The sequence below is a fragment of the Pholcus phalangioides genome, unplaced genomic scaffold (assembly GCF_987345545.1).
Source record: "Pholcus phalangioides strain wild (caught in Gottingen) unplaced genomic scaffold, Ppha-v1.0 ptg000029l_1, whole genome shotgun sequence".
NCBI lineage: Eukaryota > Metazoa > Arthropoda > Arachnida > Araneae > Pholcidae > Pholcus > Pholcus phalangioides.
In genome coordinates, this window is record NW_028301619.1 from 8,631,273 (window position 1) to 8,644,895 (window position 13,623).

The 13,623-nt window shown below is 35.9% G+C and overlaps 1 protein-coding gene across 3 annotated transcripts in view; it reads right to left on the minus strand.

Moving 5' to 3' along the window:
- The window catches only part of LOC149067650 (fucose-1-phosphate guanylyltransferase-like), a 36,818-nt gene extending 25,940 nt beyond the window's left edge, over positions 1–10,878 (minus strand). The window contains exons 1-2 of one of the 3 annotated variants that reach the window (XM_089252528.1): positions 10,789–10,878; positions 7,671–7,753 (exon numbers count right to left, since the gene is read on the minus strand). In XM_089252528.1, coding sequence (XP_089108654.1) covers positions 7,671–7,743 — 73 coding nt within the window. In that variant the 5' untranslated portion in view covers positions 7,744–7,753; positions 10,789–10,878. Of the gene's footprint in view, positions 1–7,670; positions 7,754–10,585 lie in introns of all 3 variants that reach the window. The other 2 variants (XM_089252527.1, XM_089252526.1) reach the window with 2 other exon arrangements.
- Between the last annotated feature and the right edge of the window lie 2,745 nt (positions 10,879–13,623).

Sequence of the window (13,623 nt, forward strand, 5' to 3'; positions counted from 1 at the left end):
AGAAAAATGTACACCCTTCAGTTCTCTTGGTAATGCACAATAAAGCACAAGCCATCGAATAAGATGAATCATTGTTTTCTAGACCTACACGCTAGCATGAGGTGTACCAAAAAATGGCTGGATCTTCGAAAAAAAAGTTATTTTCGGTAAGTGAAAATTTTAAAGTTTTAAAATAGGTGGATATTAAGAAAATTCTATTACTTTTTGTAGCACATCTGGGTTTTCCCAGGGAATGAAGTTGCATTCATTTGCGGACTCACTGATAATGCCATTAACAGGGAGCCCCCCTCAGGGTGAGGCTAACAGGATGATTCTCATTATTTTTTTTTTTTTGACTACAAATTCACTATAGTGGGGCGTGAAAGTATGAAAAATCTCAGCAAAGACCCCCCCCCCCCGCAAAAAAAACCTAGCTTAAAAGCCCTGCTGCAGGTGGTGAGCATTTGCACATAGCCCCGCTATAATATCTATGAAAATATAGGCTTTAGTCCCATCTAATAATTTAAAGCCTTTATAATTTGAAATCTTTCAGGTGCGAATAAATAAGTACCTGGATTAAACATAAGTTGATCCCGCTTACAACACTTTTCCAAAAACCGTCATAAAAGACATAAGTGGAAAAATGCTTTGAACGGGAAATATTAATGAGTATTAGCGAAAGATGGGACCATGAAAATGACTCGTACTAAGTGGAAAAGGTTCTAAGAGTAATGGCGCAACCAGATGCTTGGTCAGCATCTTGGTGCCCCTTGTAATGTTAAGGGCAGGTAAAGGTGGAAATTCACGCTGCCTCCCCGGGTCCAGCAGCAGGGGCACAAGACCAACCTCCTCCTCTTAACTTTCGGTTCTGAGGAACATAAGCAGAATCCACTATATGAAATTGATTATGTGGTATCGGATGTTCTGTGGGAATTAAATTTAACCATGAGAAGAATCTTTTCAGACAAAAAAATCTGAAAATTAATATTGTGCACTCGATAATCATAAATTATTATTGAAAATTACTCCATTTTGCATGAAAGTATAATCTTTGTTATTTAACGTACCTGTGGTGGAAAAACATGTTTTTGAAATGTTTGATCACCTCAGTTTTGAGGAAAAAAGTGATAGATTATGGGATCTAAAATAAGAAATTTAATATTTCTTAACCCCATCTTTGGCCCGGATGACGGCTTTCATTCTTTGAGGCATAGAAACAATAAGTTGTATGCTGTACGGCAGAAAAATTTCTTCCCAACAGTCTCTAATTGCTTGCTTCAGTTCCATGGCCTTTTGCAGTCTCTCTTCTTCAACTGGTACCAAACATTCTCAATTGGGTTACATCTGTTGGCAGGTCAGTCAGTCATTGAAATGTTAGCCCTTCTTAGATACTCTCAACTTTTTTAAGCAAGAGGCATTGTCATCTTGAAATGTAAAGTCAGTTGAATCCCCAAACCAAATGTCAACACTGGAATCACAAAGTTTTCAAGAATGTCCATGCAGACTTCTGAGTTGCCTGTACGCTTCACAATGCCATTCCCCTAATCCGTCAACTGTCATGCAACTCCACACTATAAACGAGCGATGAAATTTAGTTCTTTTATCAATCACGCTTATCTTTAAACTTTTCTCCTGTTCTTCTCCAGACAAATTTAATGTAGTTATCTTCAGTCCCAAGCTGATTCTTGACCCATCACTGAAAATGCCTTTATTCCAATCATTCATGCCCCAGTGGACATGGTTTCTACTCCATAGCAACCGAGACCTCTTCTGCTGCTAAGTTAAATGAGGTTTAGGTGTTGATTTGCAGTACCTGAATCCACAGAGAGCAACAGGCCTACAACGTTACAAATATTAAATCATTGCACTTCACTCACAATTTGAAGTATAGATGACAGCACTGAAATATCAGCCACAACACTAGCTACACACTCAGACTGTTAGGTGTACTCACTTTTTTCCAGACTCTGCCATGAAGCTGGGCTGGAAGAGATCTCGGCAACGGGATAAGTCAGGTGACAGAGGCCCTGGTGTTCATTCATTCAGTACCTGAATCCATTTCCTCACAAACGATTGCGCATGGTATGGTTGCAGACATGAACATTGCACTTCACCCACTCTGCAATCAGCTATTTCGAAGTGGCACAGTGATTTTCCCTGGCAATTGCGATCAGTTTTCTATCATCTCTCTTTGTGGTACTATGAGGGTAATCAGATCGAGACAAAATTTTATACATCGCCAGTCCTCCGATATTTCATCCAAAAGGCAGCACACCATACTTTGAGCACAGCTGAAGATTCTTGCAACCTCCCATTGAGGAAACGTCATCTTTGAACATGGAACACTATCCATTTTTCAAAATCATTAGTAACATATCTTCTGGAAGCCATCTCTTACACTTCAGAAACAACTCTGATAATAAAAACCCATTGTGTTCCCTTTTTATACTGTCTGGCTACTTTGTGCTAGCACAAACAGTTTAATTTGCATAATTCAAGTCAACACATTTGTTTGAAACAGTGATTGATTACTTTTTTCCTCAAAACTGAGGTGATCAAACATTTTTTCCTCGGGTGTTACAAGTTTATAAATTGATTATCATGGTCAAATTGTAATAAATTTATGATTTTTGTCATTTATTCCAAATTCAGAATGATTGATTTTAACAAAAATTTTCACTCTAAAAAAAGAATTATTTTTAATTGTTTTTTGCATTTCAAACATAGCATTGCTAGTGTTTTTGTGGGTGAACAAACACTTTCTGCCAGGGGTAGTATAACTTTTTACTGTTATATTTTAATATTTAAAAAAACATTTTCATATTTTGTCTTGACTTCCTACTCGAAGAAGCAAGATTTACCATTCAGCATTTTGTGTGTGTATTTGTGTTTCTAAGATTTTATATTTCCTGATTAGCAATTCTCCGAAACTCATGCTAAGGTGTGGTTCCAAATTAGAAATCAAAATTATCTAAATTATTCATTATTTAAAAAATTTTAATTATTCATTCAAATTATTCATAAATTATTAAATTATTTTATCCTTTATGAGTTGTTTCTTTGAAACCGAATGAGAAATTTAGGTTTGAAGAGAGAGTAATTTTGATGTTCAGTCAGAAGCACATTTACGATTTTGCCGCCCTTCTTCCACTCCAGTCTAATTTTCTTGACTAATCTTTCCACGAATTCTCCACCTTATGCTATAGCTTGCTTGCCCCCTTCCCTTCTGCAAGTACACCCTGTGTTCACCCTGTGTGTCATTCACATGATTGCACACAGTTTTGGTCACTAACGTGTTTGACACTGGTTTTGGTCACTGTTTGGTTACTTACATGCGCCTTAGGCAATGCCGTCTTAACACATTCCCTCTGAGCGGAGCCATAGGCAGAGATTGACTTGGAAGTCTGGGGGGGGGGGGCACGATGATGATGTCAATTCATATATATATACATATATACATTAGATCAGTCGACTCCACCTTTGACTCTGGGGGGGGGGGCAATGCCCCCCCACATCTCCGCCCATGAGCGGAGCCCTCAGATGCATAGAGTGGGCCCTCTCTCTTGTAAAAACTATATCTGGTTAAAATTTTTGAAAGTAAATATGTCTCACCAGGTAGGGGGGCCTCAGAAAAATCTCTTTATCCGAGGGCCCAGGATACGTTTAAGACGGCCGACTCTAGGCCACTCACTGAACTGAGCCCTCATTCGTTTGGTCTCATTCACATGCTTACTTACGCTCTAAGTCACTCTTTTTCTCACTCATGTGCTTGCAAACTCTCTGGGTCATTCACTGACCTTATCACTTGCTGTCTGGGCAGAGATGGATTTATTGAGCGTTATAAAATTTTCACCACTCTTCCCCCATTTTGCTAATTTTCTTTGCCACTCAATCCTCAAATTTGCCGACCTTCTGAACTTGCTGCTCAGGGCTATAGCCCGCTTAGTTCTCCTGTAAATAGGACATTGTCTTCAGTAGCTGAGCATGCGGATGGTTAAAATCTTAGTGTTGCAAAAAAAAAAAAATTTTAAACTGAAAAAATATCAGCAAAAAAAAAGCAGATTGAGTTGAATATTTCTGGAACTAATAGAGATATGAATTATTAGTACTAGGTTACCAAAACCGCCAAATTACTGCAAGTTGAGTGAAAAAGCCCATTTAAATAATATAAACTTCTGCTCATAGACATGCACTGATATGTTTTCCTCTTCTATGCTCGAAGAAAACTGGTCTAAAAACGCCGGATTACTGGAGGGATTATTGAGAGTGCCTCTATACGTAATAGTATGGGAAACTTTATTTGAAGACAAAGAATATGGGTTTTCAATGTAAAAACTTTCATAAATTGGTTGTGCAAAGCTGGAAATTTTTAATGATTTTTTTAAATTTTATTGTCTTGTTGGAAAATTATAAGTGGTAAAGGAGGAAGTTAAAGGTATTATTTGTAAATACAGACATGTCATAAATGGGTGTTTTACTGTAGTGTTTCTTTTCATTTTAACCCTTCCTGGTGTAATGTCCCCCATAGTGTGTGTGAGACCACCTGTTTACAATTTTTCTATTGGTTTCGGAAAAATGTCTGCCCTTGAAAGGGTTAAGAGGTGTTTGGTGTGTTGTAAAATTTTCATTGAATTTCTAAAATCATTCACAGAAAGACAAATTAACTATCTAGAACGTGAGCAATTGAAAGAAGAATACTTAATGTTTCCTACACAAATCGCCAAGTCCTCGAGGTGTATAGGTGAACACGAAAAGTTACTGGGGTGAGCGTAGCTCGGCCGTGTACGCTTGAATTACCAGCAGTGGTTCCCAACCTTATCAGTGCATATGTCAAGCAGGTCATTGGTAAATACTAAACAAGGTATTGAGCGAAACAAGCAGAGTCCACCTCGGGATCCCCCATGGATGGAGAAACAGTCTCTTTGGTCGGGTCTAGTGCTGGGTGGCAAGTACTGAGCTGATATGAAGTAGTGCGAGCCAATTGAGAGCCCCACATGGATGTGCCGGCAAAGAGATAGAAGTTATTCTAGATAGAATTCTCTATCGAGCGAGACAGAGACCATAGAGGGCCCACCTGGGGTCACTGGCGTAAACAAAGCTCATTTGGTCTGTCACAGCACTGACACACAAGGTCTGAATAGGGAACACATCTACTCTGTGCTGTACTGAAACCCAAACTGCCTTATCATGGACCCTACATACGAGGTAGGGAAAAGCTGTGCCACATAGGTTCAGCTTTTTTTCTGATAGCATGCTGCCATTTAAAGTTTGAGTGGTCACATACATTTTTGTGCAAGAGCAGTGCGACCCATTATGGGCAAGGGGCTGTCATTGGGTGTGCGTAGTACATATTTATTTGATAACTGCTTTGTTTTTGTGCGTCAAGGCCCCACAAGGGCAGTGCTGAAAGGGCTCTAGTCCGGGGGTCCGTGACAATTCTCATAATTTTGTTTTTTTCATGCTATAAATTAACTATAAAGGGGAACATGAAAAGTCTGGTCTAGGGGCTAACCAGAGGCCCCGCTCTAGGATGTGGGGGCCATGGCATGGGCAGGGTCATCTTAAGAGCATCATGGGCCCCCGGGCCAAGTGATTTTTCTGAGGTCCTACCCAAAAAATTCAACTACTTGTCGTTTTTCTGAGTGCCCTCTTCTCTTGAGGTGCCTGGGTGGGCCCATGCTTGAAAATGACGCTGGCCATGGTCAGGATTTTCAATAAATTTTTTTCTTCAAATATTCAAGGATCGTCTCTATTAAACGAGGTTTCTGGTATCAGAGTTAGCTCTGAATTCATTTCCTCTTATTGACAGAGATCCTTATTTTATTCATATTATTTTGCCTAATTTTTATCAAAATGTCGCAAAGAGAAACGTTTAATACTTTCGCAGGGATCAAAAAATTAAATTTATACAGAAAGTATCTACCTACTTCTTGACTTGAGAGAGAAAAGCTGTGGAAAAAGCATTTATTGAATATATAAGGATGAATTTTTATTTGTGCACATTGTTTTGTCCGGTTAACTGTGAACTTTAATTTTTATCAAGCAAAGGAGAAGTAGCAAGTAAGACTCTAGGAACATTTTCAAATAATAATTCTTTATATGTTTTGATATTCTGCTCTTTTCATCTGCAAAGTTTTCATTTATTTGTACAATTGCACTTGATACTGTGTTAACATAATTTTTAAATCTGGTAATTTGTGTGCATCAGAATTCCTTACAATGTTTATAAATATAACAAGTTATTCAGTCTGCCCCTCAAACTTTTTTTTTTTGCGTGCAGTATTTTTTACGAGGGTAGCCGGCACATTTGTTCAAATTTATTGTCAAAAACAGCTAATTCATTAGTTGCAAAGCAAATTTTTAAATAAGTGTGTTGCTCTTATTGAAAATTTTTTTAATAAATATAAATTTTAATTTAGTTTTAATTTTTAACTACATTCAAGTTTTAATTATCTTTAATTAATTTTAATTTCAAATTTTAATTAAAAATTAAATTTAATCTTGATTTTGAATTAATTTGAAGTTTTAAATAATTTTATAATTCTTGATTTTTTTTTAAGTATTAATTTTTATATTTTAAGTACGTTTAGCACCTGTGGACACTCTGTTGGGCCTCACCAATCTCGACACCCTTACTGTAAAAATCACCCCTCCAACACATCACCCTAGATCTGCACCTGACTGAAAAGACAATAGTTTCTCTAATTAAAACAGAACTTCTATTTCTGTTTTCTTTTGGCCTTTGATTAATGAGACCTACTACATTCTTTTTGTTTTAATTGCATTATCTCTTATTACTATAAATTGCAAATCACTTTTCAACCTAATCAATCTTTAGTTTATGCGAACGTCGACATATTATTTGTCATAAAAATTAGAACTATACATTCAAATTGTTAGCGAACTACAATATTTCATGCAACTTCACTGCACAGTTGAGCAAACAATGGTGTTCTTAGACAGATGCTGTAGTTTTCTTGTTATAAAGCTGTTTTTGGACAAAGTTGTGGCTAGAATAACATCTGCCAAGCTTAAAAGAAACTTGGGTTCCCATTTTCAGCAAATTTAAATGATTGGTCAAAGCTTGTGAGAAATAAAACAAACACACAAGAAGAAGAGATATAGGCCTATGTTTTGCAATACATTTTTTTTTTCTCTGGAAAGGAAAAAAGTTTTGGAACCCGGAAAATGTGGAAAAAAAAACCGGAAATTTCAAAAACGAATGAGGACACTCGATATGGCATACGAAATGAGAACGGCTGGTAACCCTACCTGCAACTGTTCTTTTGTTAGAAATACCCCAGAAGAATTTTTACAAGGTGGCATGTATCATCAAGTAGATGTTATTGTTAGTAGATTATTATTTATTTTGAATTATAATTTTTAATATTTTATCAAATGCATATATCTTGAAAAAAAAAAAGAAGAGCCTGTCTTCCACCAAGCTCTAAATTTAAAAAAAAACTGACTGGTGATGAATAACAATTTTTTAACAGTAAATTATTTAATTTGATTGCATGAAAGTAAAATATATTCTTTTTATTGATAATATCAATCCAAATTTTTTACAATATCTTTTCAATTTTCCCAATCTTATTTTCATTTTATATTGAGGCTGCTGCGTTAAATGTAGACACAAAAAAAGACTGTTATATATAATTCATATTCTATATCAATATTTATTTCCTAACCTCTTATTTCACTGTAAGTGGAAAGTACTTCTTTCATGTAATTGTAAATTTCCTCATCTTTGCCATGATGCATTGCTATCTTTCTGAAATTTAACAAAAATTATTCTGATTTATACATAACAATTTATTTTATGAATAATACAGAAAAAAAAGATACTTAGAGAGAAAATCCATCAGTGCTTATAATTCAACCTTGAATATTCACAGGCCTATCAAAAGAAGTCACACTCAAACATTTAAAATATTTTAATAAAAATTGTTTAAAAAAATGTACAATCCAGGGGCTCCTACTAAAAAAAATTAGAAAAAGTAGGACAGGGGAAGTATACCACTTCCCTAGACAACATAATCAGCATAATGAAAAAAAAATTTTTTTTTTTACATGCTAAAATTTTATTTCCATAGCATTATACAAATACAAATACAACGCCACAACAGACAAAATGCCCAACGAGGTGGCTGATAAAAAGATGCCCATAAAAATATGGATGTCATATATTTCAAAAATATAGCAACCCAATTAAAAATGCAATTAACACAAATTATAAACAATATATACACATGATAAAATATTATACAACGCACAACGCCCATAAAGAATAATTATGGTTGTCTTATTCTAAGAATGGATAGCTTCTCGATTTACCCCAACATGTTTATCGTATTTCTTTTTAAACGTGTCAATTGTGTTACAATTTACTACCTCCGGGGGTAAGCTATTCCATTTATTAACAACCCTATTAGAGAAAAATTCCCTGCGACACCATAACCTTGCATTGTCCCTCACCAATCGATACTGGTGTCCCCTTGTAAAGGCAGTTGATTGGCGGTGTACTAAAAGTTCATAGTCCATCCCATTTAAAATGTTGAACACTTTGATCATACCTCCTCGACACCTGCGTTCATCCAATGTAAACATATTCAAAAAATGAAGTCTCTCTTCATAACTCAAGCCCTGTGTGCCAATAAGGACACGGGTAGCTCTTCTCTGCACCCCTTCAACCAAGTCTATGTCCCTCTGTAGGTATGGTCTCCAAAACCTTACAGCATACTCCAGTCTAGGACGAACTAAGCCTCGAAAAAGCGGAAGAATGACTTTAGGAGAACGCGAAGAGACCTTTTTGAAAATGAGAACAAGCATTCTATTCGCTTTTTTGACCACTGCTGAACAATGTTCAGAAAACCTAAGCCGCTCGTCAATGAGAATTCCCAAATCGGTGACCCTAGTTGCATCCGGGATAGTGACACCATTCAACTCGTAAGAGAACTGTGGGTTGTTCGAACCAAAATGAGGGACCATGCACTTATCAACGCTAAACGTCATGCTCCATTCATTTGCCCATGCTGTAATCCTGTTGTGCAATCCATGCTGTAATCCAGAGAATTCCCCGTTCACCATAACTCGTTGCGACCTATCTCTTAACCACGATTCTATCCAATTCTATCCAACGTCGACATTTTTGTCGACGTTGTCGAATTATTGTTTCAGTAATAATTTATTTAATAATGACACTCTTTCGAGACCACTTCCATAAGCAAAATGTGTAAATTACAAGGTCCGATGTAAATAAGTCAAGGTGAACCAGATGGTTTTACTGCATTGTCCATTATTTTTTTAAAGGGATTTGTATTTTAATGTTCCACGCCAGTGTAATCATTTGTGAAAAACGACACTAATTTCTAGCTCTTTGCTAAGTATTGTAAATATTGTTTATGCCTCTGCATGCCCCAAAAATATAGACCATTGAATGCTATTGGGTGTCATCAGAGTCACAAAACCTAGAATAGGCCTATGTACCCAACTGCTTTGTTATGCAAACTGTTGTTTCACCTATGTACAAAATGTACACCATAATTCTGAATGAAAGTTGGCAACATTTTAATAATTAAAAATTATTTTATTTATACAGAGAATATTTATGCCCTGATTGATTTATTACTGAAAATAGAGTCAGTTTTATTTTTATATACAAAGAATATTTATTATTTATGCAAAAGGTAGGGCCATTGATTATTTAAAAGAGTCTGGGTTTTTTTATTTAGTTTAAAATGTTCCATTTTTAATCTCGATACCTTAAGGTAGTTTTGATGTTTAGTCTAGAAAGTTTATAACAACTAGTCTGCATGTTTAACCCCCTCAAACTAAGCAAATAAAAAATTAATAAATGAAATGGTCCACATACACGCCCACAAATAACCTTAAAAACAATACAATTTCTGCTTTGGCAAAATCATTACTTGCAATCTACAAAATTTGTAATATTTGGCAATATATTAATGATTCCTTCCTCAATTAAAATCAATTTAACAAATTTTGTTGATAGGATTTGGTAAAAACTAGAAAGACAAAACCAAAAAAGTATGACTAAAGTTGGCCGTTTTACTCAAAAGTAAGATGAGTGGGAGCACTGACAATGCTGAAATAATTGTTTTTCTTTTGGGTAAGTAAACAACTCACAAATATCATGAACAAAACTTTATGTATGCCACTGAAAAACGTGAGATAACTTGTCCATGTTTTTTTTAATCATAATCAACCTTTAATTTCCTAAATCCCAAATGATTTCAATAAATTATATTTAAAATTTATAAAATTTTCCAAAACCGTTCGAATAAATAATTAGAGCAGAGCTGAGAAATTGAAAAAAATATTTAGGTGCCAGCCAAATTTCATGGGAGCCAAGCATTTTTTGCTCAACAGTCCTACATAATGTTTTTTCTCCTTTTCTGAGGCTTTATACCTCCTTCCCCTGTTAAAAGACGCACTGTAGTAAAATAAAAATTTATGTAATTATAGACTTTAATTCAGCAATCACATTTAGTACATTTTAACACCAATACCAATTGTCTATTTCATCTAACATAATTGGAATGAGCCTATGTAAGTAAATAAAAATTTCCAAATAATCAAATACCCGTATACATAAATTTAAAAATCCAATATAATATATGATGGTAACATGTCTGATATAGCTATCTATAATCTGTGATTATACATTGGAAATGCTAGTTTAATTCTTTTTCCTTGGTTAAAGCAGGTGAGTCACAATGTTCTTCCTACTTTAGCTAATCGACTATTTCTGATATAATAACAAGCACAAGTTAACAAATAACTAACATTTTCTTAGATTAACTTTTAGAGAGCGAAATCGTGGTAACAACAAAAAGCAAACTCTCATAATATTATACAGGTACGTGAGAATCTTGGACAGACACGTAAGCGCGCGAGATGGTGCGCTCGTCCAACACCACACTAGAAATATATACTATATTTCTAGTGTGGTGTTGGCTCGTCACAGCAGCAATATCGAGGATACGGCCAACACCAAAGCGTATTAAAGACGCTTATTATTAATACGCTTTGGCCAACACCTTCTAGAGCAGTGTTTCTCAACCGCCGGGCCGTGACATCAATCGTACCGGGCCGTGAGAATATATTCATTACCCTTTCATTTTTCAAAGCATTTCCATGAATAACTAATTGGTATATTTCACTCTATTGTGGTACATATTATTTTCATTTTTCAGTCTAAAAATCATACAAGGGGAAAGATGAAAACCCTCCTCTAGAATTCCAGAACAAAGGCTTCCAGCCGCAATTATAGGATCCCTCTTCCCCTTATCGCACTGAAAATCCTTCGTTTTGTTGCTAGACCCAAAGAAAGGGAAACATGTCTCTGGTCCTCCCTCCCCTCGAAACTAGTATTTTTTTTCTTTTCGTATTTTTGAGTATCTGTCTTCACGAGACTCAAACAATACAGCAGGGGTTGGGAGCGTTTTTCCATATTCTCCGTGCTTTTCCCTGAAAATATACTACTGCTTCGGGGCTCTCTGTTGACAACCAGATCACCCTGTTGTTTGCGGTTTGCCATTGTCGGCACCACAGAAAATGTCCTGAAGGCAATAATGCTATCCACTCGGTATCCCACGTTCCTTGGAGACTGGAAAAACATCTGTGCTACTCGCCATTGACCAAGCCACATAACTTCAAAAGGGAATAATTGTGAGTGATTAGGAATTTCCGGGCAATATTATAGAAAACCAACTTCAACCATTGGACCCGTTATTTATGGCCAGTGGTAAAAACCTCTAGCAGTCATTGTTACGATTTAGTATGTGTTCTCAGAAACGAACGAAGTATTTTACATATGCGTGGCAAATGTCAGCGACTAATCAGTGAAACACCTGCTGCACACAAAAAAACAGTATATTTTGAATTGTTCATCAGGTGTACATAACTACTGGTGATAACTCAAATACTGTTTTCTTTCAAAAACGCAGTGAATTACGTTGCGAGGGTTTTTGTTTTGATTTCTTTTCCAGTGTGGATAGGTTCACAAATCTAAATTTTTGTTAAAAAATAGAGAAAAGTTTAAGTTTCAGAGTAGAAAAATCGCGATCAAAGTTTTGTAATTTATCAAGTTACGCAATTTAACATAAGCATCTATCGTGAATATACCGAAAAGAGTGCCTCGCCCAAAACTGAACAATTTTCTGCTCTTCAGTGGACTTTTTTATGGTGAGTTACATTATATACATTTTTATTTTATATCATTACCTTCTTTCTAGCTGAGGTTAAATACAAAGTTCGATCGTAAAATATATTTTACACTAATTAAGTTATTAAAATAGTGCTAATAAATAAGTGCTGCTTCGATGTCAGCACAAAAAATTCCATTGCCCACTATGAATGAAAACTTCGTATTTTTACACACTATGCGAAATTGTTCTATAAAATTGAATATTAAGATATTTTTAGATTGATTTATGTATGACCAATTGAATCTTTTAATGAGGTAGAGGCACCGAAATGAAGAAAACATTGAGGGGGCTGAAAGTTGCCATTTGTCCCGTATATACGGTTTCAAGCCCTTATGCAGGAGAGGGGGTGGATCGTTGCATTGTATATTGATTATTGGTGGCTCAGCCACGTCATAAAATATATTGGAGCGCTCAAACAGCCCCAGTACCCAGGTTCCGGCGCTTAAGCAATGAGGATGTTTACTGCAGTTGCTGATAAAACGTTTCGTTTATGTTTGTCTGCACGTTATTAATACTTTACGAATAATAATATACGAAAAAAAAGGTTGCATCACTCCATAAGATAATAATGGATTCAATTCATTAAACGTGCTTTAATTAATTAATCAACTGATTAAAAGGGTTTAAATTTATCATTCAATTAAAGAGGGGTTTAATAAATTAATTGATTAAATGAGTTCTTAATTAATTAAATAATTAGCTCGCAATTAAAAGGTAATTGGTTGTTTATTAATTATTAACTTATGAAAGAGTAAGCTATTCCAGACCGGGCCGTAGACTCATAGAAATTAGATTCACCGGGCCGCGGTTCCCAAAAGGTTGAGAACCACTGTTCTACAGCAAGCACCTCTGCTTTAGAAGGTATCGATACGGCGGAGATATGGGAGCATAAGAGGGCTGTTCCCCCCCCCCCAGCGCACTGAGCTTTAAGTTTACTTATAGCTCAGAATTAGGCTACTGTTACGTCATAGAAACATCACCGGGGCTAACGAGAAAGAGTTTAGCCCCGAACATCACCGTATGTGCCCCTTACCAATACCTTGTAAAGCACAGGTAGTCTTGCTCTAGGTGGTGTTGGCCTCACGTATGTGTACTATAGCCACTGAGCATAAATACTGTATTACAATTTTCGTTAAGTAATCAATACTTTTGGAGTCGTCATAAAATAACGCTTAATGGTTAATGCGATCGGTAGAAGCATGGCGTGAGGTACATAATCCTGGAACGGTCTGGGTTCGAATCCGACCTGCGGCAAAACATACATATTTTCCCTTCCGTCTTTTTGAACAGCGCCATCTATCTTCGGAAACTCGAACTATTTGCAAATGGCCATTTTTGAAGTTTCCAAAATGAACATAATGACCATTTCATCACGTCATGTTCGAGACATTTTGACTTCCAAAAAACGTTT